This window comes from Leptonotus elevatus, chromosome 4, assembly GCF_054856555.1.
Source record: "Leptonotus elevatus isolate MCC_2025b chromosome 4, RoL_Lele_1.0, whole genome shotgun sequence".
Lineage (NCBI taxonomy): Eukaryota > Metazoa > Chordata > Actinopteri > Syngnathiformes > Syngnathidae > Leptonotus > Leptonotus elevatus.
The window spans coordinates 21408334-21434424 of NC_141242.1; the positions used below are offsets into that span (position 1 = coordinate 21408334).

General features: G+C 37.7%; 1 protein-coding gene across 2 annotated transcripts in view; it reads right to left on the reverse strand.

Annotated features, from left to right (window-relative positions):
• Nucleotides 1-26091, reverse strand: part of necab2 (N-terminal EF-hand calcium binding protein 2) — a 121718-nt gene that overhangs the window by 11628 nt on the left and 83999 nt on the right. For both annotated transcript variants that reach the window (XR_015094637.1, XM_086074231.1), the window contains exons 8-9: nucleotides 21945-22024; nucleotides 12046-12102 (exon numbers count right to left, since the gene is read on the reverse strand). Coding sequence is in view for 1 of the 2 variants with exons in the window: in XM_086074231.1 (XP_085930357.1) it covers nucleotides 12046-12102; nucleotides 21945-22024 (137 nt within the window). In the remaining variant the exon portion in view is untranslated. The remainder of the gene's footprint in view (nucleotides 1-12045; nucleotides 12103-21944; nucleotides 22025-26091) is intronic.

Genomic DNA, 26091 nt, shown 5'->3' on the forward strand with positions numbered 1-26091 from the left:
AGCGTATTATCAAAGATAAGACTGTGCCAAAAATGCTGCAGAGTACTGTTAATATTCCCAGTGGGAGGTCTTAAAATTGAGGTTAGGGTCTGAAATGATATCTCATTACAACCTTTCAGTTCATTTATTTGTTCCTGGGGAGAGTCCACATGGATGGAACATTCACACTTCACAAAGAAACACACTTGGATTCAAATGGAAATCTTCTTGCTGTGAGGCAAAATGTACAAATGTTCCGGAAATGGCAAAAATATATACCGTCCTTACTATGGTGGGATTTATGACATTGGCTTCTGTCTAGTAATCCTTGCATATAAAGTATGCATAATATAGAATACTGTTTATATATTATTCATTCAAGTATTGTTGGGATGTAACGTTAATGGCGATATCGTGATATTGCGATTTTAAAACTACCACAATATATTGTCGTCGTCGTCATGTCACGATATTAAAAGAAGCACGTCTTTTAAATAAAGTCAGGTTGATTTCCATTTGTGCAGTTCTATCACCCTCTGGTGGCTAGTTTTAGTGCAGTCATATTTTGATAAGGCTTGTTTTGGCCCTTCTGTTTAAAATTAACGCTATTAGTCAGATAAAGGGGAACGTAATATGCTTGTGAACCGAGTCAATATGTGGAGGAACTCAATGTGTGCTTGAACTAGCAAGTAAGTGCCTTAATATTAAGTCTTATTAGAGATTTTAGGTTGTTTATATGCATTGATGTAATGTACAAAAGCACAATATTAATTTTTTTTTTAGTATGAGCTTTTTTTTTTTTTTTTTTTTTTTTTACAATATTGTGACAATCGCCCCAAAATATTGTAATAATTATCGTATTGTGACTTTCAAATTGTGCTAAGATTTTTGGATATCGTTACATCCCTAGTATGGTTGTTAATCCACCATGTTGGATCACATTCAAGATTCTTTGACATTGTTGTGACTGTGATTTGGTCCTGTATTTTGTCACAGGGTTGGGCATCACTCGTTGCCAGAACGTCTTGTAGTATCCCCCCATGCTCCATGTACTGCCACTGCCTCGTCTAGCTCTGTTTTTAGTTGTTCCTTTGTTCTGTTTATCGCCTATCGGGTGATTTTGGTTTGTACTTTTGTATGTAAAGACTTTTTCTGTACTTTTCCATGGACTGGCTTCTTCTGGGTCCAAATTCTGCTTCTCGTGTTACAATTGTATACAAAATGAAAATAAGGAGCACTCAAGAAGTGGATTTAAATCAAATAAGTATAAAAGATCAATAATGAGTGCTTCCATTCATTCTCTTCAACATATCGCTGGCATCGGGCCAGAACGTTATAAGTCTGTACTATTGGTCAGTCGATACATGTGGGTGCTATTTTTACAAATTATTTACCAATGTAAAGTGTTGAATATAGCTTGCTCTCGTCGATAATGCAATGTTAATGGTTGAACAAACATGCCATTTTTGGGATCTATTTCTATCTGACTATTTTGGAAGTACATGGTTTTGACCTGATGCCAGCAATATGTTGAACTTGCATTCTGCACACCGCATTTATAGCATACACACCGTACCAACATATGCCATTACTCATAAATGAGATTCTCATTTATTTCTCATTAATTCTATCTCATTTATTCTCAATATGCAAATAAAATGTAATTGAACAAAAAACATTTGGTCCGTATTGCTCTTATTAGTGCATATTACGCATATTGCATATCAGTCCATATTGCACACAGTGGGAATAAAGTGCTCCCATAGATACAAGTACTGCACATTAAAGCTGGTGTGTTTCAGTTTGGAGGTCAGTATGGAAATGGCTTGCAATCCAAACTAATGAATCAGGTGGTGCATATTTTTGATGGACCTGAAGCCTTTTTCGGCTGGCAACAGTTGAAACTTGAGTCTTTTGCAGGCAACAAGATACGTAGATGTCGTCCAGGGCAGGTAGCTGCTGGTTGATGATGTGTAGTCTTTATGAATCTTTGCAGGGTTTGTCTGCTGAAGAGCTGTTACCATAACAAGTGCCGTGTGTGCCGACACTCCCGATGGAGCCGCATTAGTATGACACCAAAAGTTTCTTTGATGGGTTTACTGTCCTGAGCGTTCTCAGGAAGTACAGCCATTTTTTTACCTTCTTGACTAACGGAGTGGTTTGTATTGCATTTGAGGTCCTCTGGTGGGTGGACCACAAATTTGGAACTGGACACTCGCTCTACCTCCTATACACTGATGACCTGTGTTAAATGTACATTCTATTTCATCCTGATGCCCATTATAAATGATTGTGCTTTGGGTGTAAAGTGTGAGATTTGACCTCCGTATGTCCTTGCTGTGAGCCTTTGGTAATCATCCCCACCACTGTCCTGATGTCTGCACATTTATCTTGTTGGTGTTATGAGATGGAGCACAGTCATGAGTGTAGAGGGAGAAAAGGAACGGGCTCAGCACGCAACCCTGCGGGGCTCCTGTGCTGAGTGGGGGAGCGTTGTGGGCCCATCATAACTGCTTGAAATGGGCTTGTCAAATAATCCTTTATGTACAGCCGGCTAGCTCAATATTTGGGCTGAGCTGTGTTTCAGTGATTACCACAACACAGCTATCCTCAATGTTTTTCTGCATGGATATGGTAAGCAGTAGACCCTATTTTAAGCAGAAAAATAAAAGGGGTAACATGAGGCCTGTCTGGAATAAGTATGTGGCGGGGTATTATGAGGAGGCAAGATTAAATCAGGGATTTTGGCTGGTAGACCAAGGCAAGGGCCTTTGTTTGAACATAAGAAACGTACCATTGCGTTATGCTGTTAGGATTATCTGTAGAAATGAGCAAGCTATAAGGGCTGACACTATGGCAGAGAAGATAATAAGTAAAAACACTACTGACTTTTGGAAGGAGGTAAAGGGTCTTACCAAATGCAGAATAAAGCTCTGATGCACTGTAGATGGTGTATCAGGGCCTGACAATATTGCTGATATGTGGAGGCAGCTATACTGAACTTTATTTAATTGTGTTAAAAATAATATTTATGTTGGCGGCATGGTGGATGACTGGTTAGCACGTCCGCCTCCCAGTGCAGAGGACGTGAGATTGAGTCCGGGCTTCAGCATTCCTGGGTGGAGTTTGCATGTTCTCCCCGTGCAGACTTCGTAAATCGTAAACACGTATAGAGATAAGAATACCTCCGTTTTAATGAGTTTTACTGATGCCTCAAAGGCTTTTGACCGGGTTAATAATTTTTTTATTGTTTGACAAAATGAGTAGTAGAGGTGTCCCTAAATGTATTGTGAGAATTCTGTCCTACTGGTATGCCAACCAGTCAATGCGTGTAAAATGGGGTCAGTGTGTCTCTGCCCCATTTTGGGTTAGAAATTGGGTCAGACAAGGCGGTATTCTCTCTTTAATTCTTGCCTGAACACCTGTAACACTGGGTGTATGATAGGAATGTTTTGTGTGAATCATATGTATGCAGATGACCTCGTAGTCAGAATACGGCACTGTCTATGACATGAAATTCAATACAGATAAGAGTGTGGTCATGATTTGTAGAACAAAGGATGACAAAAATCTAATGTTTCCTGCATTTAAATTGGCGGACAATAACTTGTGATGCATGACCACGTTGGTGTAGCGCTAGTGAGATGTTTATGGCTGCAGGCGTTAACACACTGCAAGCCATGTTGAGAAATGTTATGTATACATTTATATGGCGGCTGAACAAATCAGAGAATCACATAATCATCATGGCTTTGACTCGCATCGAGTTGAGCACTACACGGAATTTGTCCAAGTTTTGGAAGCATTGGTATGTTAGTCTCCTCTGAGGTCTTTTGATTGTTTTTTAATTATCTGTGTGGAAGTGGTTGCCACTAATTGCAAAATAAATATACATATATGCTGTGAATGCTTCTTTTATGCGTCTCTTATATCCTTTTTATGTAATGTTTAATTATTAAATTTTTTACCGGTACATTTTTTGAGTCTGTAAGAAAAGTTTTTCTTTCTTTCTTTCTTATATTTTTATATTCATTTTCCTATTCTAGTTTTAATTTTTTTTATTCTTAAAACACAAACATCGAGTTGCCCCATTTGCATTGTATTTGCCCATCGATGCCAATAAAAGGCTTTCTATTCTATTCTATTCTAGTGTAAAATTCTATTCAGCGTTCTTTTGGCATCTTTGCTACTATATTGCTATTTGTTCTCTAATGTTTGTTTTCAGCATGCAGTTATATCAAGCAATGTTCTATAAGCACTGCAGCGTGGTAAAAAGCAAACCGTGAGCAAACTATGAAGGCTCTCATACAGTATTTAGTGTGTGCGTTAATGTTCAATATCCGTGGTTGCACAGAATAGAGGTGGAAGAATGCTGCATAAGGATGTAGGATTTAGCGTTACCATGGCAACTGAGGCATGCCCACAGAGGTCTTCATCTCACATTTCATTTAGCTCTCCACCCCTCTCGCATGCACCCTCCAATTTGGTCTTGTCCTCAAGCCTTCTTTCCCCACTTCACTTCGTTGGCCCACTTCTCGACACCTTCAAGCGCGACAATTTTCTTATTCTCCTTGGAAACGCTTCCTACTCCTTCCTGTAGAGTACCTCTATTTCTTTCTACTCATCCACAATCTTCTCTTACATTTTTATTTCGATTTTCAGTAATCGCTCTCATTTCTTATTGCTGACAATCACTTGCTTTGGTCTGTGGCAATCCTTCAGTGGTTCCAATAAAATGCACGAAGCCCGTTATCATTTAGTTCTTTGGACAACATTATTGTACGGAAGGCTGTGATACGGTTGATGGTGACCTGACCTGCTGACTGCTGCAATAGGCAATAACGTTCCAATTGGAAGCAGCAGTTCACATACAACAGGGTGCCAAATGTTGGTGTCTGTTTAATTGGCAAGAATTGAGGAAATGCTGCCCAAGCCAAGAAAGCAATACAAATGTTTAAAGCAACAACACATAGATTAATTTGTGATTAAAAATAAGGGCTTCAAGATCTTGTTGATGGTGCATTGCTAAGGAAATCTGCATTACCATACTTTAGAGGTCAATAATATGAATAGAGCACCCTGGACACTTATCATTATGTGTTACCATTAGCAGTGTGTTAGCAATAGCAGTGATAAAGGACTCCGGCTATTTTTCTGTGAGCTTAAATGATCAGCCAGGATTTCATTTCAAAACGCTTTGTACACATTTCCTACAGTATGAATTAGTGGATTTTCAAAAATAAAGGGTTGGCCTTTATTTTGAGTTGGTCACATTTGTATTTGTATAGGCTGTTGCTACATTACAAAGTCCTTTCTAGGAGCTAAAATGGAGACAAGTTGCACTTTTGTTCAGTGTTTTGGGAGAAATTACCTTTTGGGATGTTCTGGGGCCACATTTGATCTATAACGTTGATATGAATAGACTATTCCAAGTAACACACAACTTTATATGTTTCTGTGGGGAAAAAAACAGGCAGTCATTTTGTGACTTTCACCAGCTCATTGCCTCAGTTTGCCTCATCCCTCTTGCCTAACCCAATTTCTCTCTGTCTCTCTCGACTGCGGTGCCTTAATAATATTGACTTTCTGATTCACGTTCATTGAGCGAATGTCGTAGTAAAATAATGCATGCTGACTCAGAGAGACAGCTAATGGCAATTGGAAGACTTGTTTGTGTGTGTGCGTGTGTGTGTGTGTGAGAGAGAGCGTGCGCGTGTCCTTCCCAAGAAATGGACTGTCCTGTTTGCATTTGATACATATGGCTATACATCCTTACAATTGCCGCAAGGGTTACATTGCTTATGCATAAGGGAGTTGATTGCCAAATATAGATATACAGTAGAGAGCCCCCAAGGACCACATGAGTTGCCTTCGGGCCTGTTGTTAAATATCACGCTCCAGTGATGAGAATGCTTTAGAAGTTAGAATTATTTGAAAGTGCAACATTTGCTAAGATGTATAGAAATAAAATGTTGCATATTTTGATACGTATTTATCTACATCCTACCTTGGTAAATATTTGATGATAATTATTGTGAGAAATCACTGACATGATCTGTGTCTTCACAAAACCCCCCAATTACAATTAATTCCGGAGGCTATGCAAAATGTAAATAGGACAACATAATACTATGATCAACCTCTTCAATTGAATACATTACAAACACAAGATATGTAATGCTCAAAATATTGAATTATTGAATTATTATTATTATTATTATTATTGCACATGTTCTCACTCATTAGGAATGTTCCAAACATGTTACACAAAAGCTAGGACAGTGTCAACGTTAAAATAGAGTGGAAAAGTTAACGTAAAAATAAATAAATAAATAAATAAATAAAAACACCTGCCTAAACATTCAACTGAAGTCCGCCTCATGGCTGACTATGCCCTGAACTAGTTACTGGTCTATGACAGGCCACATATTGAGATCCATGAATCACATGTATAGTCATACTGTCACTGAGAGGAAAATGAACATAGGGTGACAAGATGAAGGGCCCTGCAGTAAATGATATTCATTTTTTTATAGGTTCAGCATTTGTTCGTGGAACTTGTCTTAATGTCGTGATATTAAATTCCTTCTTTTCATTTATGAAGCTCTCTTAGGTGCAGTAAATCTAAATGAAAATAGATAATAACAGACATCGAACTGGGGCATTTATTTGAGAGGAGGTACCTGTATTTGTACAAACACTTGTACATGGGTGGCTGTTCCCGCACATTAGCAGTTCGTATTTAAGTCATTTTTTTGTGCAATTTGTAATGTTTAAAGTTAAATACTGCAAACTAGTTACGTTATTTTTTCCTGAAAAAAAAAAAAAGACATTCATTAAGGGGAGGTGTTTATTTGTTAAAGGGGACAATGTACCCAGTTATTAATTGTGACATGGCTCCATTATTTGGGGCAATAGTGTAGTTCTATTTATATTTGAATCTGGCACAGAAGGCTTCGATACCAAAAAGGCAATTGTTAAATGTCACCGCATCAGTTTTTTTCTTGAAAGATGAAACAAAAACAAAGAGCAATTAGAGGCTGCGCTTCTGGAAGATGGGAAATTAGCGTTGGAGAAGGTGAGTGCTTTGTGCACAGAAGGCTTGAGTGCAGTTAATTATGCGTTTCATTGTGACAAATAAAGGGCTGCAAAAAAAGTTGCAAAAAATGTTGAAAAAAAAAAACACATGGAAAAAGGTCAAATTTATGATGTTAAAAAGTCCCCAGGGACTAGAAAAGCAATCCTTATTTAAGAAAGAGAACCAGTTCTGTACCTGCCCCCTCATCACTTTCTCATTGCTTCTTTTCTATTACTTCCTTCTTATTACAGAATCATCTCTTTGCTGCCTGCCTTAGCCAGGCTGCATTTTCCGTTAACAATATTTTGCCATCTTATCTTCTTCCTGCTTTTTCTCATCTATTTGAGGCAAAAGACTGAGCCGATACGGCAAATGGGCCTGGTCTACTGTGCTTCCATCATTAATAGTCTCATGTTCGTTGCTCATGATGGCCCATGACAAGCAAAATGCATCTACTGTAATCCATCTTCTTATTGGTTTCAAAGTTTCTCTTATACATGTTATGGTGTTATTATTCTTTCCCGCACAGTGGCACGAACCGCCTCAGCAACTTCAACCCAGCAATCACAGTGCTGCTTAGACGCGTGTAGTCTTGAGGCCGCTACTTCATGCACAATATCCCCAGTTAATTAAATTTCTTTTCCATCCTACAGTACTTTCTAAAAAGCAGAATTTGTGAAAGCTGTAGCTGAACATCAGAATCAATTCTCTTTCCCTCACTCCTGAGTAGTCGTAGAGTTCTTGCTGCTGAAAAACAACCCATAGCATGATGTTGCCATCACCAACTGTGCTTCAATGTAGGAATGGGAACGGGCGGTTGATGAGCGATGGTTTGGTCCAAACAATGTTTGAGTTACAAAATTTCGTCTTCTCAGATCAGACAATTCTATCTCTCACGGTCTGATAGTCTTTAAGGTGTCTGTCGTGGTTTGCCATGTACTTTTTAATAATACCATATACAGGTTTTTGTGTGTTTGTCTCATTGTTGGTCCATAACTTTTTAGTAAAAGTATTGTTATTTATTTTATTCTTACACTTTTAGGGTGATATAAACTATCTGTCTCGGGACTGCAGATGAAAAACAGCCCTCTGGCTAACTAAAGCATATTTACAGAAATATTTATTAATACGTACTGTCCCTTATATAAATATAAAGGCAGGCTTGTTTGGTGGAGTTCTGCAGAGACTATATTAGTTTTGCCTGATTCACTTCTTTCCACAGAAGACCACTGAAGCTTAGACGGAGTGACCATTTGGTTCTTGGTTACTTCCCTGACAAAGGCCCTTCTCGCCAATTGCTCAGTTTAGCTGGGCAGCCAGCTCTAGGAAGGGTCATTATTAGTTCCAAACTTCCTCCATTTATAGATGATGGAAGCCACTGTGCTCATTAGGACTTTCACCCCCCCCCCCCCCCCCCACCAAAAAAAATCTGAACCCTTCCTCATATCTGTGCTTCATGACAATCCTGTCTCTGAGGCCTCCAAACTATTTTTTTATTTAATTTATGCTCTGCCATGCACTGCCAACTGTGGAACTTTACAAAGCCAGGTGTGTGCCTTTCCAAATCATGTCCAACAAACGGAATTAATCACAGGTGGGCACCAATTAAGCGGCAGAAACATCGCAATGGTGATCTGTGGAAATAGGATGCACCTGAACTCAATCCTGATTTTAACAGCAAGAGCTGCCAAAATGTGAATATGTAGGATTTATTAGGTTTTATTTTTAATTTTTAATACATTTCCAAAACATACAATAAAAAGTGATGCACTGTGAGTGAATCCATTCCAGATGCCATGCAGTATATGTTTATCACGCTACTGACATTTATGACATTGGTTTGTTCTTTGACACCAAATAAATGTAACCTAGCATTTTCTTTATTAGTTTTTTCCCCAATCTGTAATAATGCTATGTGCAATATAGTGACTCAATGGCAGATTCACATTTCTGCTAAAGGCCAAACCAAACTGGGAAAACCAGTATATTATATCTTGGGTCTGGTTGTGCAGTCTGGGGCAGCAGTAGGTCAATTTGGCTTCTGGGCTAGAGGGATTGTGGTTTAAAACTACAAACTTGCAGCAGCTTGGGGAGCTCATTTGTATGCAACTGAAACCTATTTATGCCCAGTCATTTTATAACTAGTAGAACAAAAATAAGCTTGTAGATAATTTTTTTTTAGCTGGCCTATACTTGTACTCTGTATTCTATAACTGTATTCCTACGTACCTTGTTAATAGAGAATGTTCTTGTTCAGAGTGCTTTTTGGGATGCATTTTTAAGACAAATTAGAGTCGTATTAATTGAAACTTCTACCACTCAGAAAAAAACAAAGTGTTCTTTTTGGAATAGCGACAACGGTCTCTGCCCACAATAACCGTCCAATTTATTGAGAGCTCCTACTGTTTGCTGCAGCTAATGGGCTCTTGTGAGTGGGCTGGCTTCAGGCTTAAGTGCTACAGGTAACTACTACAGTGGTCTCCTGAAGAGAGAGAAACAAGGCATAATGTCTTTTCCCCGTCCAAAACAAGCTAGTGCGGTGGTCCTATGACTGACTTTAAATTATTCCGTGACTCGTAACTTCATTTACTAGTATACCACATTAATATGCACTCATTCAAATGAATTAAAATTCTATTAATCCATTCCAGCTATCACCATTTTTTTGTATAACGTTAATAAAGTAGCACGGTATTTTATAAAAACACAATTGCACATAAGAAAAGAGAATGTAAAGAAATGTACAACAGTATCAAATGTGTGCCTCGTGAGTGACGTCACTGATATCCTATCAATACCAGTATCTGTTATTTGAAGGGAAAGAAAAACCTTAAAATTGATTTTACCAGTAAAAGCTTACTCCCAGTTACCTTGTCGTAATTTATACGGCACAGCCAATATAACAGCATCCTTCTAGTCCCACAAACATGAAATGAGCCAATGACTTTGACTTTTTAGGCACGCATGTAAAAAAGGGCGCTTCATATGTGTGTGTTGGTAGCCCTGTGGTGCTTTCTGTTTTTTTTTTAAGCCAGTTGCATGTCATGTCATAGCATTGACGTAGAGCCAATTACAAGCTTGTTGGGGACCGGGTGTAACATTTCATGTGATTTGCGGCGTCAGAGAACATATTTGGCAGTCAAAGTCCAATCTGTTACTTAGGGCTGTACAATTAATCAAAATTCTATTACAATTATTACACTCCACAATTAAAAAAATCTGCATAATCATAAACAAAAAATAAAAGATTATTAATACTTATTGTGAGTTGTTTAAATGTATATATTTGCACCGTTTTTTATTTTAAAATGGCAAATTTAATAAATCTTGTTTGGTCCAAAATGAACTTGTATAATTAGAATGTTTCAAAGACAATTTTTTGTCTTAATATTTTTACCTTTTTAAACATGTTCTTGTTTTGGACCAAAAAAACAAATGTTTGTCCAAATTGTGATTATAATTATTACCAAATTAATCATGATGAATATTTTCTTTATAATCTAGCAGCCATACTATTACTTTAATTATTGGCATGCATTAAAACCAAATGTTTTGAAAATGAATCATGAAAAGACTACGTATACTGGTGTTCAAATGTATCAAAACATATTTAAAATAATAGTTAACAAAAATTCTCAGTGAAATACAAAGTTTTAATATTTTTACAAGCAGCACATTGGCCCCCAACCAGAAATTTTAGGGGTGCGCACTGTAATTAAACTTGTATAGTATATGTCCAGATTTCAAATCATTTTGACAATATTGCTGATAAATGGGCTGAAGTGTGGAGCAGAAGTTTGTCAGCAATGTAACAATCCGCAGTGTGGCACCGCGCCACGGGGTGGTGCCTCTTAATTTGTGTGTGTATGTGCAGTGCATTTTCGTCAATGTATTTGACGCCGTGGACAATCTGGACATGTACGATTATTGTGACGCGTGGTAGCGCCGAGATGCCCACTACTTTCGTGTCCCTTTTAATAACGTAAGCCTGTGTATAATTAAGACTAATAATTAATCTGGAAAAACCTAAGTAAATGTAAAGGTCTCACATGCATGATTCGATGAAAAAATTTACTTGCACTGGGTCAAATATTATGGAGTAAAAATGTCATCATTCAGGGACAGCATTGAGTCTTGAGAAGTACTTATACTTCATTACTTTCTATTTCTGAATATCAGGAATAACTGGTCAGTTTTCCTGTGAGCACCTGGAAGAGAGTTTAGGTCCTCTATATATGCATGCAAATGTGGGGAGTTTCTGAAGCTGGCTCACAATACAAAGCAGAAGGGGAAAAAACAAAACAAAAACAAGTATCAGCTCAATCAAGTCAGCATACATTAATTTTCATCTACAGTATACATGTTTTATATTAGAAGGAAATGTCCATTTTAATTACTTTTCACAACTACACAATACACGTGCATGTCACAACTTTTTTTTTTGTAGCAGTCAACTGAATAACAGGCCTGAATGTGCTGCTGTGAAAAGGAATGAAACCAAGGCCAAATAAAAAATACAGTATGCTCAAAACCTGCTATTCATAATTACATAAAAAAAACAAAAACAGGCTCACACATGGTCTGTGGCTTTCAAATGAATACTGTAAATATATCTGTTATTTCCTCAGTGGGTGGTTGATATTAAAAGATGTGTGTGACTTAATTTATTCTCTTGCAGCATACCAAACACCAATAAATGATTCAGATGCAGACAACTGCAAAAAACAAAATAAAAAAAACAAAATGCTTTATCTCGGGAAATCATTCACAAGCTTAGCACCTACTGTATTGAAAAGTCACAAAACAGGACCATACAGGTTAAATAAGTGCAGCCACCCGTCACCCTCTCCACTAATTACAGTACAGAGTCAATCCCGCCACTGATACTGAGGCACTAAAGCAGACATTGCCTCCATAAGGCACTACTGACTGACACCTAAGGCTGTGCATTAGCTTTTTGCACTCTGATATGTTTTGTGTCAACTTACTGCACTGGCGGTGCCATCTGTGTCTGTTAGCCTCTGGTGCAGATCAAACCAGACTGTCTGTAAGGGGAAGCACAACCGCAACAACATGTCAGTCAACAAGACTGCGCAGCAACTAAGAAACAGCTTGCAACGTGCAAGACTAGTTAGAGTAGTAAATGGTAAACAGAACAGAGGATGAGGTAGAGGTGTGTGTGTGTGTGTGTGTGTGTTTAAAAAAAAAATATTATTAAAATATGGATCCGGAGATCAAGGGGATCTAGAGGGAGATGGATGGTATATGCCAATAAGAAGGACAACGTGAAAGACAAAATGGTCTCCGTTTTCAGACGCTAACACTCTCCACCTCATACAATATTGTGGCGTGTGTCTCTTGCTCATTCACCCATTACAAGTCTTGAGGTCACTGATATTGGCCTGGAGCAAAATTCTGAACTCAGAGGGTCAAATCCACAAAAAATGCGCTGCGTCTCCTAACAGCGCCAACAATTGCTCCACAATTGCACCCGCAGCTTGCTCCCTGTTAACGTCCCATTCACTAAGAATATTGCTCTAATGATATACGAGCGCAAACACGCCCACGAAGTTTGACAGCTGGGAGCACATTTGCGGCAAGAACACGGCAGTAACAATTGTGAGAAAGATGAAATTATCACAAAGTGGGCTTGGACCGACATCTTAATGGCGCTAAATTAGGGCCTTTGAGCCGTGGAGAGGACGACGACAACGTCATTCATTCATTAATTCAGTCATTCATTCATTTAATGTCCTTAAAATACAAATTATTGGTGTGATCATTTTTAATATTTGTAGAGGTTGACGTGGGCATGCAGTAGGGGAGAACGGGGCTCGTTGTATCACTTTTTATACTTTTATAGCTTTGTTGGAATCAATACATCATATATAAACAAAATGTATACCAGATGAAAGACCAAAGTCTTAGGTATATTTTGTATTCTTGGCATTTTCATACTTTGTGTCAGTGCAGAGTTATAAGCCATCAAATAGAGGGAGTGACACACATATGGGGTAAGATGTTACACTGGATTTTGCAACGAATAAAACAAGGACAGAATTATCCTTGTTGTCCTGTTTTGTTTTTTGTTAGTTTTTTACAGCCAGTAAAATTGTTTATCATTGATCTTGAAAATTTACCATAGTCATTTGAGCAAAAACATAAAATATTATTAAATAGATTAAAGTCCTTAGGACTGGCATGAAGGTCATAGCTCTCAGCCTCAAATGCATGTCTTGCTTCTCTTAAACTGGAAATTTGAGATTAAATTGAATTAAAAAAATTAAATAAAGCATTCCGGTTAATGGATTCATGGATGGTTCCTCTTGAAACTGAAGCAAGGACTTTATATAACAATACAAGTGAGCAAGATTTAAGATGGGAGGGCACTTCAGACATTTACTTGGTGGAGTATATAAATACAGAGTGTCACTTTTGTTTGCGCTCTCCTGACTCTTCAAGGTCTCCTGCCCACTCCCCTGATGCTTAATCAATGGATCCTTGACCTGATCCTGCTGTGCTCTCTGTCTCCCTCTCCAAGTATCCCGCTTTGACCAAAGGCGGGGAAACTTGTATTTTTCATTTTCTTCCATTTTCTTTTTGGTTCTCGGCACTCATAAAAGTCCACCACCACCACCTCTGCAACTGACGTATTGTCAAACACATCACGATTATCTGCCAATATTTTTGCTCGTTTTTAACCAGTTCAAGCAATTTGACTTATTATTATTATTATTATATATTGAATAAATAATCAAATAGATTGAATAAATGATAAATACACAAATGAATTGCCTGAGATGTGACAAATATTGTCAGTTTAGAATGTTAATTGTTCCTATTATCATTAAGATTTTTGTGATGTATTGTGATTTGTGAACCGTTAAAGAAGAAACCAAACCGAAGTGAATGGCGCATTTCGTTAGCGCTGCAGTAGTGACGCCACCGGCAAGCACGAAGGCGCTTCAATCTATTCGATTATTTCCTGTATTTCCTATAGTATCCTGCTTTTATATTCTTAGGTTTATTCACATTTCTACAATTTTAGTCCATACATTTTGTCATTTCAATGACATCTTTATTAATTTCTTTACAATGTTTTACCGTCAATTTTTTTCCATATAACTTTATTGAACAATTGTAAACGGACAATTTCCAGCCAATGCTGTAGAGTGACGTCATCAGTAGGCGACGCCGATACAATCTAGCAGCCCAATCACATCTGGTACCGACACCGGACGACAATAATGAATGATGAGGAAAAATGTTAAAATGGCATTGCCACTGTTGTTCGGACTTGTCTTGCTTACCACCTGATTATTTATTTCATTTTTTTTTTACTTTCGTGCAGCTATGACAGGTATGAAAAATGATCTGTTGGGCCTTTTCTGAATTAAGGAAACAGGTTTATAAGCGGGAAGGATATAATAATAGAAAAAATTGAGGTATAGCGAGTTTTGTTGGTTGTGCCCAAGAATTTCCGAGTAGAATTGCGATCGCTACACACACAAAAAACGCAATAAAAATGTACCACCCAACAACTGTCAAAGACGTAAGACAACCAGATATGACAGACAGGACATATGGTGCTAAAGGATAGCTTGTTGAAACTGGAGAATGTCAGTGTCAGTTGCGTAGGACGATTTTTTGAGGGGAAGAAAAAAAAAACTTTACCTCAGGTCGGCTCTTTTCCTTGTCTTTTTCAGCCCTCTACACTCAAGTCATCTCTTCAATTAAACATTAGTATGTTCTTCGACGTCTACATCAATGAATTTGGCACCAGGGATATCATTCTCGGACAGAATTAGTACATTTAGCGCAGTAGACATCTCGCTAGTAGACTGTTTCCATGCATCTAGCATGACTGGCCCGCCGAGTTTGACCCCCTCGCTAGACTCATGAATACTAATTAAGTGTGGTGACGTATATCTTGCGGTACCCATTTGACTCCAGTCGGGAAATTAACATTGTGGGTGTCTTCGCTGTAGAACAAAGTCCATGTTACAATGATTGCATGACGCAGGTGCTTGCCACATAAACGCCTGTTCACAGTCTTGCAATTCAATGTGTTAATATGAGCCGCAAAATTTTGATTTGCAAACCGCAACGCGGAACTGCTTAATCTGGGTGTGTTAAAAATTACTTTGAGCATCTTAAAGGTGGGAAAGTGTTACATAAGTTACCACTGTTCACCAAAGTGTTCCAACATCTGCAGTGCTCCAGTGTACCATAAGATATCTAATTATTTATACTTTTGTTATTGCTGCTCGCTGTTAGAAAGGGAAATACCTCTCAGTATGATGCAGTGGGTGTGTTGCATACTACCTACATACTGTAAATTTAAGATATTTCTGACAGTGTGAAATGTATTATCATGATATTTTGTAGCGCTTGGAAAACTATGTGTGTGCAAATCTACCTAAGGAATTATCCAGTAGCTTTACATTGGAATGCATGAGGATAATGCGGCTCTAATGTCTCCATGATTATCCTCCACTCTGACAACGTGGGGAGTCATATAAACTTAGTACAGTCAGGCACGAGAAACCATGAAGGCCCCTTCCAATTAAGTGACTGGTAAACGGGATTGCTCCAGTGAATACATTATGGCTGCACTGCACAATTAAGTGATCACAGTGGGGGAAGCCTCTAAGGTTTGGCCAAGTGCGTAGGTCACTGTTTCTCACACACACACACACACACACACACACACACACCCCCACCCACACACACACACACACACACACACACACACTCATGCACAGCTGATAATATGTGATAAGATATGTGTGACATCACACTCAGATCAGAGTTGGAGTTAAATTCAAAGTACTGTGAGCTCTATCTTTGTAGACAGGGACACGTAAAAACTGGCACATCTCAATTTTGGGGCCGGGCCAAGTATAGTCTCCCATGTTTTAGACTTTGTTGAGCTTCACTTGGCGCTCATGTGGATAGAGCTACCGCGTCCCTGGCGCATTTGGCAAATTAAGTAGACTGGCTCGGCATAAAAATGAGTGCATCTTAATTTTCGCGTTAGGGCAAGTCTAGTTTAGTGTGTTTGTAAATTTGGTAGACGCCCTACGCCTCTCTGGGCATTTCAGTGCACCGAGCTGCTGTGCCCGCCCAGCACATCTGGAAGATGAAAGACAGAAAGTAGACTCGATTTTAGACTCGGTTAAATCAGGTCTACACGCACTACCAATCTTATCTCTCAGAGCCAAGCGAGAGAATTTGCTTCTGAAATGCCATGCGCTCTTACCACACTATTTTAATGCAAATGAGGGATGCCGCAATGATTGGCTGGGAAAATGCCCTGTTACCGTACAGAATGAAAATACCAAAATAAATCTCCACCCATGCATACAGTTGTACTACGCTTTGCACCAGATGTGCGCTGGAAGCAAAAACAGGGCCCTGTGTGTCAACTTTTGTAAAGCAAGAGTGGAGCGCTTGTTTTTTGTTTGGCTTATCTAATATTATAAACACCACATCAGTTCCATGTTACCCAATGGGACTGAAGTAACAAAGTGATATATATATATATATTTTTTTTTTTTAATACAAGCAGAATGTTCACCCCATTGGGAGGAATCTATTGTACTGCATGTCTGTTTGCAACAAAGGGGCTCTTGAGGCCTAATTACCTGTAAATGTGCTGCACATGTGCCTGAGGTTAAGACTATAAAATAAGATGCATAGGATGTAAGGGGCACAGATAACATTTGCAGTCATTTTCCCCAACATGGTAAATCAACTGAGCAAGTAAACTTTAGTGGTCAGACAGTGAAATAGATACATTTACTGGCATTTGATAACAATTGCCTACATAAAACAGATTCGATTAGTTATTTATATGGCATCGCAAGATGCATAAAGTACATAGCTTGAACACTTGAATACTTTCTCCTGCAGGTGACACCAATAGACTCAGAATATAAATATTGTGTTGAATTGAAATAGCTGAAAACAAAAAGAGATTGATTCCTAACAAAATTCAATTAAGTGAAATAAAGGCAATGTTTGTGTCTAAGGCACCACACATCATTCCCTGCCAGACTTGTACACATTTCATCATTTACCTTTTCACTACTGTGTCATATTTCTTTTGCAATCTTAATATGGAGATCCAAGCAGGTCATGCCAGGCCAAACCAAGATAAAGAAATATTCAAATGCCTCGGGAAAGCTGCATTTTTTAACCATGACAAGTGCAGATAAAATGTCAGGCCCTCTAAAAATTCTAATCCAACACAAAATGTCAATTTAATTTCTTCTGGAGTATACGCATATTCATTGAATCATTTTTTTCCTTTCTATTCCCTGTCATCCTTGGAATGACCAATTTGAAATCAATTCAAATTATGTTAGAGATGTTACAATGAGAATCCATCAACCTTGACATTTAAGACTTGTAAAGTGAAAAACGATCTGAAGGTTTGACCAGCAATATCCCTCCATTTTCTATAGAGTACAGCTTTTCCTGTTCTGGGTCAAAGGAAGCTTGAGAATATCAAGATCATATAATAAGATTTTTTTCTCTATATAAAAGCTATCAGTCAGAACAACAGCCATGCTTTGATTTGGCAAATTACTCAAAACACAATATTAAAAATTGCTATGCATAATCTACTCCTTGTGCCATCACCTTATCGTGGTGGGTGGCTTTGTGTATCTCAATGGTTTTAGGAGTCAAGTGGGCCTAATAATGAGGCGCGCCTTATGTGTGCACTGAGTTCCAAACTCTGTAAATGTTGTGGGCGACTTCAGTAAGCGCTCCGCTTGACTGACTTTGTTGGAGCATTTACGCCCACACATTGCTTATATACAGGAAATGCAGTCCTGGTTGAGGACTGACAGGCTTGATGAGAACCCAAAAGACTCAACTGAAAGATGACGAGTCTTTTGGGTTCTCATCAAGCCTGCCAGTCCTCAACCAGGGCCGGAATCCCGCCACAATTGGTGAATGGATTGTGCATGTTTGGGCTAACTTGTCTGCTTGCACTAATGTTCGAGCTTTCGTAAAAGCCGGCATTATTTCTGAGGAGCCACACGCTAACAAGACTGACTTTGACAATACTACAATGACGACATTAAAATTGCTTTAACTTTGTCAATTTTTGAGGTACGTCCATGTATTATATATAATTTTAAGGAATTAAGTGCAGAATTTGAATATACACTATGTATATGAATATTGTCTAGAAGTCTTCCATGCTGTGTTAGCACTTCAGTTGGTGCCTACATTGGTATTCGGAATTGTGTGCACTGCTGGTACAAATGTTGTTGCACACTAAAACTATAAGACTATATGCTGGATGTTAATTAAAGAGAGTCTTATTAGTGTCTTGCTGGAACATGCATAAGCTCGGCTTAAGCTTCCATTTTCTGCAGCTCTAAGTCAGTGCAGAGGGTCATTAAATATTCAACAGATATTCACCATCATGCATAATATAATGAATTTAACACTAATATGCCATAAAGGTATAAAGGCTCTTCTGCGGGGAGTGTCTTTAAAAATGTGAGTCATTAGGTTCAGTTCACATCACGTCTTTACTCTTGCCTGCAAATGCATGCTTACTGTATCACGTAGTGATACAATTATCAAACACTGCTGTTAATCAAGAGTTTTGTGTGTGTTGGAGATGTGTGTCTAACTGTACAGCTTTGGATGAGCACCTCGGACACATTTCACAGATTGAACTTGAGTTTGATTCAGGTTATAGTGGCTTCATTTCTGCTCATAAGACCACAGGGCAAGAAGTCATGGGTCTTTTGGTGAGGCACTCTTGCCAGAACTGCACATGCATCAGTAAATTTAGTATTAGATAATACTTTCTGCACGCAGTATTTCCAAGGATAAAGTCCAATTCCTCTAAATCCGCTTTATAGGAATCTGTGCAACTTTATGATCATGAAAGAGTTTCAATTTTGAGAAAGAATCCCTATGGATGCTCAGAATCACAGAGGCCAAAAGCACTTTATGAGTTTTTTTGGTTGTATTTAATTTCAAAATACAATCCAGGGGGAAGCAACGTCACTGGGGTATAACGCTGAGGAAACACAGATAATTTTTTTTTTAAATTGTTATTGTTACCATACATTATGAATGGGCTTCACATTATTGCTTTACGGAAGTTACACACCACACACCAGATGAAGCACTTTTTTATGGGGGTATGTATTCCAGAATGCAGGTTGCGTGAGTTAACCCTGAGATGAGGGAAAGTTTGAATTAGGCTGTCCAATGAGACGGGTAAGACAAGTCAGTCACTATGGAAACAGCCAATGAGACCCGAACCTGTTTGCTGCTAGATTTTGTATGCTAACCCTGACTTTTTACGGGTCTCTCTTGTCACCTGAGGTAAACTTAGCTTGTCCGTTTTTCCGTGATCTCATCGGTATTGAGGAAAACTTTAGGGGTGGTCAAAAGCCCCTTTCTTGAGTCCTGCCTGTCAAACATTCACATTATTAAGAATCTATCTAAAAATTCTGTAATATTCGTTGCATCAATTTAGCCGTTTTCCTCATTTGGGTTAATTAAATATATTATATCTATCTATCTCCTGCACCTCATATCATTTCTTTTTATTTATTTTGTATACATTTCTTTCATTAGTAACAAAATAAAATACATAAACATTTAATAATATTTTATTTTAATACATAATTGGCAAATTATTTCTACTTTAATTAGAAAAAATACTATTTTAAAATGAGAACATTCTTTTAATTGTTAAAATTTATTATTTTAGATGAATGTGAAATCAAACCAGTGGTCTCAAACATTATTTTAATTTTTAGAAAATATTAGAGATTCAAATAAATAATAAGAGTTAAAGTATATTAACATTGTAATATTAGGAAATACATTTGATATGAATAAAAGTAGAAACTAAAATTAGCCAAATAAAGGAGAGCCTCAGATGTCAGAGGGTGATGGCGACGAGTTGCCAGTGGCAGCAATTCAGAGAGACGGCCAAATAAATAAGAGGCGTCCGAGTAATTGAGACCTCAGTCTTATCCAAGTGAATGGACCCGGCAGCGTCCGCACCGCTTCTTGAAACGTTTGCAGTTTCGCCCATTCCTCTTTGCAGCACCTCTCAAGCTCCATCAAGTTGGATGAGGAACGTCGGTGCATAGCCGTTTTCAGATCTCCCCAGAGATGTTAAATCAGATTCAAATCCTGGGCAGTGACTGGGCCACTTGACTCTTTTATTGCCAAAAACGTTTAATGACGTATACTAAAATCCAAATGAATGCCGCCAAAAACGTTAATTGACATTTACTACAAATTTTTTTTCTCAATGGGCAGTGGAAGTTTTTGCGCAGCGCTGCCTACTCAATGGACTTTTGAAATCACAAAACAGCCACTAACTTTGGCCAGCAGATAGCAGCATTGTATCTCTTTTCAATGGGCTCCCAGTAGTATGGCATTATACTGAAACATGACCAATCTGATAAAATAGAACATTTTCAAGGACGACTTAAATTGTTTGTCAAATTAAATACAATTCACAGAGCGTCACTAAACAAAAAATATTTGTGTCAAAGTCACTGTTGTGCAGAAAATGCATCTTTTCACAAATAGCTTGTTTTTGCTCAATGTCACTCAAATTACCTATTTTCAAATGGTGATTACTAAAGAACGGAATAAGGTAGAAACATACTTTTTTTCTAATGAAAGAATGGAACGCGATCTTTCATTTGGTACCCACCATGTCTATGTAGTCAAAGCACACAATATTCTGTTTGCCTTGAAAGATGAGCTAAAATGCTCAAATTTGTCTGGCACTGTCGAGGCAGTTTTTTGGATGTGTGGCAGTAAAAGAGTTTTTAAGCACATTCACAGAGTTATCTAGAAGCCATAAAGAGCACAAAAGTATGACTCCAATAAATGTGCAAAAATTGACCAAAAGTGGGTATTGGGGGGGTCATTGCTCACTGCTCATTTTAGCATATGGCTACAATGGACCTTTTTGTGTATCTCGGGATGCTGCATGTGCCTCCTAATTTTTGAAGGCCGCGCGCGGTCAAACCTACTGGGATTGTATTTTGTTAAATCGCAGTAGGGTTTGCGCTATTGAGCCAATGTTATGGTAAACACGCATGACAACTTTAAAAGATACGATTTTTAACAGGGTTGGTAAATTTTCATACAATATAAAAATATATATAACAAAATAATAGTAATAATAATAAATCATGATAATACAAATAATTTCTACAAAACAAAATAGGGTCCTCACAGCGGTCTCTGCTCATGTTCTAATTATAAACCTGCTTTTGCTATATACATTTACCACAAATGTACCACTGAGAATATTTGCTATCTTGTAAATAAAATATTAAATGTTCCTGCATACCCCCTGCTATGTGATTGCGTACCCCACTGTACCCCTGGTTGGGAAACACTGTGATACAATATCGTTGTTTGGAGTGATTTATTTCCTTTGTCACTGCCTCCACAACTGGACATTGCCTTTTAGTTATTCATCGCTCCCTTCTGGTGTTGTGGTTCACTCGTTCAGAAACAGCCGAGTCTGCTGGGGATCCATTAGGTTTAACATGTTCTCTACTCGACCAAACAGCCCTCCTCCCACTCCTCCTTTAGAGATCAAACCTGCATCTATGCTCTTCAAAGTTATACCGTGTTTACTCTTCTTGTAACCAAGAAACATACATTTATTCAGCTTCAATGAGTGGCAGCAAGATGGAAAAGAACGGCTAAAAATAGATAAGGTCAGATTTTTTGTTAGTGCAAGGGCATGTCAGTCTGTGGGCACTAATGGTGAGGGAGGCATAGGAGCATGAGGAGTATCAATTACAGGATGAGGGCACACACACATACGCATGTCCATTACGTGCATGTTTGGGTGGGTTCTTACTTTATCCTCCAGTCGGCCGATGAGTTCAGACAGGCGATTGATTTGAGCTTCCAGACCCTCTTTCCTTACCTCCACTGCACCTGCAGCACACACATACACACATATAACTATACTTGAACACTTATTTATAGATTATGCCTCCAGCTTTGGAGGTAAACTGCAGTCTTGCATTTTACTGTCATCGGAATTTATTGAGGAATAAACCAGTTATTTATTAAATACTGCAGAAGCATTTGTGGCAAATTAGAACCATCGCAGTCCTTCTGATGTTTGCATCTGCATTATTTGATTTGTGCCGCTAAGAGCTGTCATACAAACACACTTTGGTGTTGTGTTTGATGGAGATACAGTTGGGCTCCTATGTTCACTCATTTGAGATGCGTACCATACATTAAAGAAAACATGAGCAGGCCAAACACATTCTTTTGATTTTTAATGGAATTCAAATGAAGCTAAGCATTTTATAAAAGCAAAGTGAAACATCACTAAACAAGACATTGCAATAAAGAAAACAGCGATATTGTCCCTGAACAGTCGTCAGTCATATTGTCCCAAAAATGTCTAATATTTCGTTTTGCCAGTGTATGTAACCTTATAAGCACAAGTGTATTAATAAGTTAGAGGGGCAACATCTGGTTATATAATGCACCTTTGATGAGAGATTGAATTTGGAGTCATTAGATAGGATACAAAAAGATTGCATGTAGAACAAAGAAAAGACTGTAGAGCACAACCATGGAAATGAACTCTTTTCTTCCATCAGTCAGTTTTCGGGTCTTATAATGTTCAGGGTGCTGTAGCCTCTAAAAACGCAAAACACTTTGCAAATGAACATGTCATGTCCTTCTGTTGTGGCCATTTCAAGTTAGGCAGTGATCTGATGAATCTATTGGAAATTCCTGAAAGTACAACACTGGAAATCATCACAGTTGCCCATTTCAAGCTCATTATTAGGGAACCATGCAAAATGTGTTGTTTTTTTTCCTCACAAAAAATTAATAAATTCTGAGATGGATGCACTGCTAGATTTGCGATAATCCAAAACATTGTATCACACAGCAGTGTGATACAATCAAAATGTATTTCTCTTCAACACACATTTTGCTTTTAATACAGTGTAATGATTTTTTTATTTTTAAGCTTAATAGGTCTCTTAAAAGATATTGTGCTGTTTTGGGTCATAACGTATTTCTTTAGTGAATGGGCCTGTATAACCTTTTGTTCACCTCCCTCAATACATTCATTGCAGTTTGCATCATACATTACATAGTCAACTTTGGATGCTGCTTAGATATCATACTGTAGCTATCATACCATGTCGCCCATGATCATAGTCATAGCATGTTCATAGGCCGTACGTATATTTATAAATACACACCCATGTTGACATACTGATTATTTCCAGTGGATTTAAAAAAAATAAAAAATAAAATAAAAAAAGACCACCATCTATAGAGGCTCTAGAGCTGTCAAAATTAATTGATTAATTGATTATCAAATTAATCGGCAACTAAATCAATAATCGAGTATTGTTTGGAGCCATTTTTTTTTTATTGTCCAAATCCTCTGATTTTCATCATATCAACAGTAATTGTTCACTGATTTTTGTAGTCCTTCATGAAAAAAGACTGATCATCTTCTGTGTTTAATCAAAATAAGACATTTGCAAACACCTGTTTTTACTCTTACCTTTTTATTTAATCACTAATACGAATACGAAGTACGAAATAAACACCAATGACCGGTTAATAAACAGCAATGGGGGAAACATGCTGTTGTAATACATTGTAATGCAAAATTAAAATGAATCTGATTAGTCAATTAATCAATTGAATAATCAATAGATTAATCAAATCTAAAAATATTTGATAGTGACAGCACTAAAAAGCTCTGATTAACCGCAAACAGAGTTCAGCTGTTCTTGTTGGCTCCTCTGCCATTTGTGTAGTCACGTTACAGCACCAGCTTTGCAGCGAGCTTCCATAATACAGAAGACTTTCCAAGGCATTAAAATTGAAAACGAGTCAGGCTTACATGCTTTATATACTATACATGCCATCACATAATTGCTTATGCACCCCTGGTTAGAGGCAGTGTATATTTCGTTACCTTATACTTGTGACAATTGCAATGACAACAAAGTTGAATCTAATCCAATCTCAACACTGCTAATTTCAGTTTTTCATGAATTTTAGGAAACCAAATAAACTGAGAAAACATCATTGCAGCTTTTTGGAGTGACGCTTGTGTTTCTTTGGACTCATCACCCGCTCCCACCCACCACCTCACGCTCTCTCCTGAGCAGCTTTCCACTTTCTTCCCCCCTGATGGCTCCCCGCAGATAATTGGAGAGCTGACTGCCTACTCTTCATTAAAAGCTTTAACAGCCAGTCAATTAGCAGTTACCTTCCTCCACACCAACACGCACACACAGAAACTCATCAATTAAACCAGAGCCTGTAACCATGGAGGCTCGCAGACATTAAAGCCCAATGGTCATCTTGATGGACTTTGAATAGAAGTCAATTATAAAAGTGAGTCAGGAATTATAGCTTTCAAAATGAGCAGATAGCTAAGAGGGGCAGGCCACCTATTGACTTTCTCCTCAATTAAAACATACTTTTAGTTAATTCATATTGAATGTTTTTATTGTGTGCCAGCCAGCAGCTTGATGTTTACAACAGGTCTATGCGGTCATATTCAAATCAGTGCAACTGTGCACCTTCTATGAGGCAGGTCTGGATATTGGTTTAGAAAGGCTGGGTATCGAGTCAGATTTTCAAAATTGATTCGTTTTGATTCAGAAGGGCCCGATTCGATTCACATTGATTTTCGATTCAGTTAAGGATTTCATGCAGTACCAATTTTAATTTTATATGGAAGACATTCTCAGAAGTACTAATGCTACAAATAATAGAAACTTAGTGCATTAGAATGAATATATATATATATATATTTAAAATTCAGTTACCTTAATCATGCTTGTTTTATTGAACATGACCTGATGAAAACAATAAATAATAAATGAAATCGATTACAACCACAGCACTATGTAAAAAAAAAAAAAAGTGGCAAAAACACTGGGCTCCTCTTGAGGTACTCTGAATAACAGAAGGGCCGATTTGAACAACGCTCGAACAGCGAGTATGTGCTGTCTCGGTCATATTTCCGTGGTTTCATTTTGGAATATAAAATTTCCCCCTGACGTGAGAAGGGGGGGGGGGGCGTATTAAAAATATCAATTATTGGGCTATAAAAAGTCATATCGATTCGATATCGATTTTTTAAAACCCAGCCCTAGCTGCAATAGTGGCACCCTAGGCAAGATTTTATGTTGTGCCCCCCTTCATCAACGATTTATATATGTTACAAAAGAAGCTTTTTTTTTTTTACATCGCTTTTCATTTATAAGATAACATCACACAATAATTTCATTACAGTCAAACAAATCACACAAGTGGCTTTTGCAACGTCTAATTGGACAAACCAAAAGGATCTCTTTTTACCATTTTACATCGTCAATTTTTTCTTCTTCCCTGTGTTTTCGATAGTTTGGGCCATTTTTTAAATGAAGCTCTCTGAAGTCATGTCAATAAATTTGCCAATCAGCCAAAGGAGGTCGTATTTCATATTACCATTCGTAGTAATATTGAGTATTGCTTTAAATGTATATGGTTAGTGGTCAATTTATTGTAAATATTTGCAAATGTTAAATAAATGGGAAATAAATGTTGATAGAAAGCTTTTTTAATTAAGCGATTAATTGTGATTGATCAAAATTCCAAGATGTGATTAATCTGATTTTAAAAAAATTATCGTTTGACAGTTCTAGTATTAACAGAAACATAATACACACATTTTTAATGTTAATAACATCCTTAAAATTTACTACGGTTCGAGTTTACTCCACAACAAATAAGGCTGCCACTGTTCTTTTAAGTTTTAGTTAAAAAATAAATATTATTCATATTAAAAATCTGATTCTAATTGTGTTACTCAATCGTGGAATCATATACCATATAAAGTACAACGACCACCATCATAAATATAGAAATATACAGCAACTGACCTGGGCTGCAATTAAGAGTTAATTCTACACAGGTGATGCAAGCCGCTGCTCTGCCTGGGCAGGAATGCTGATTTCAAA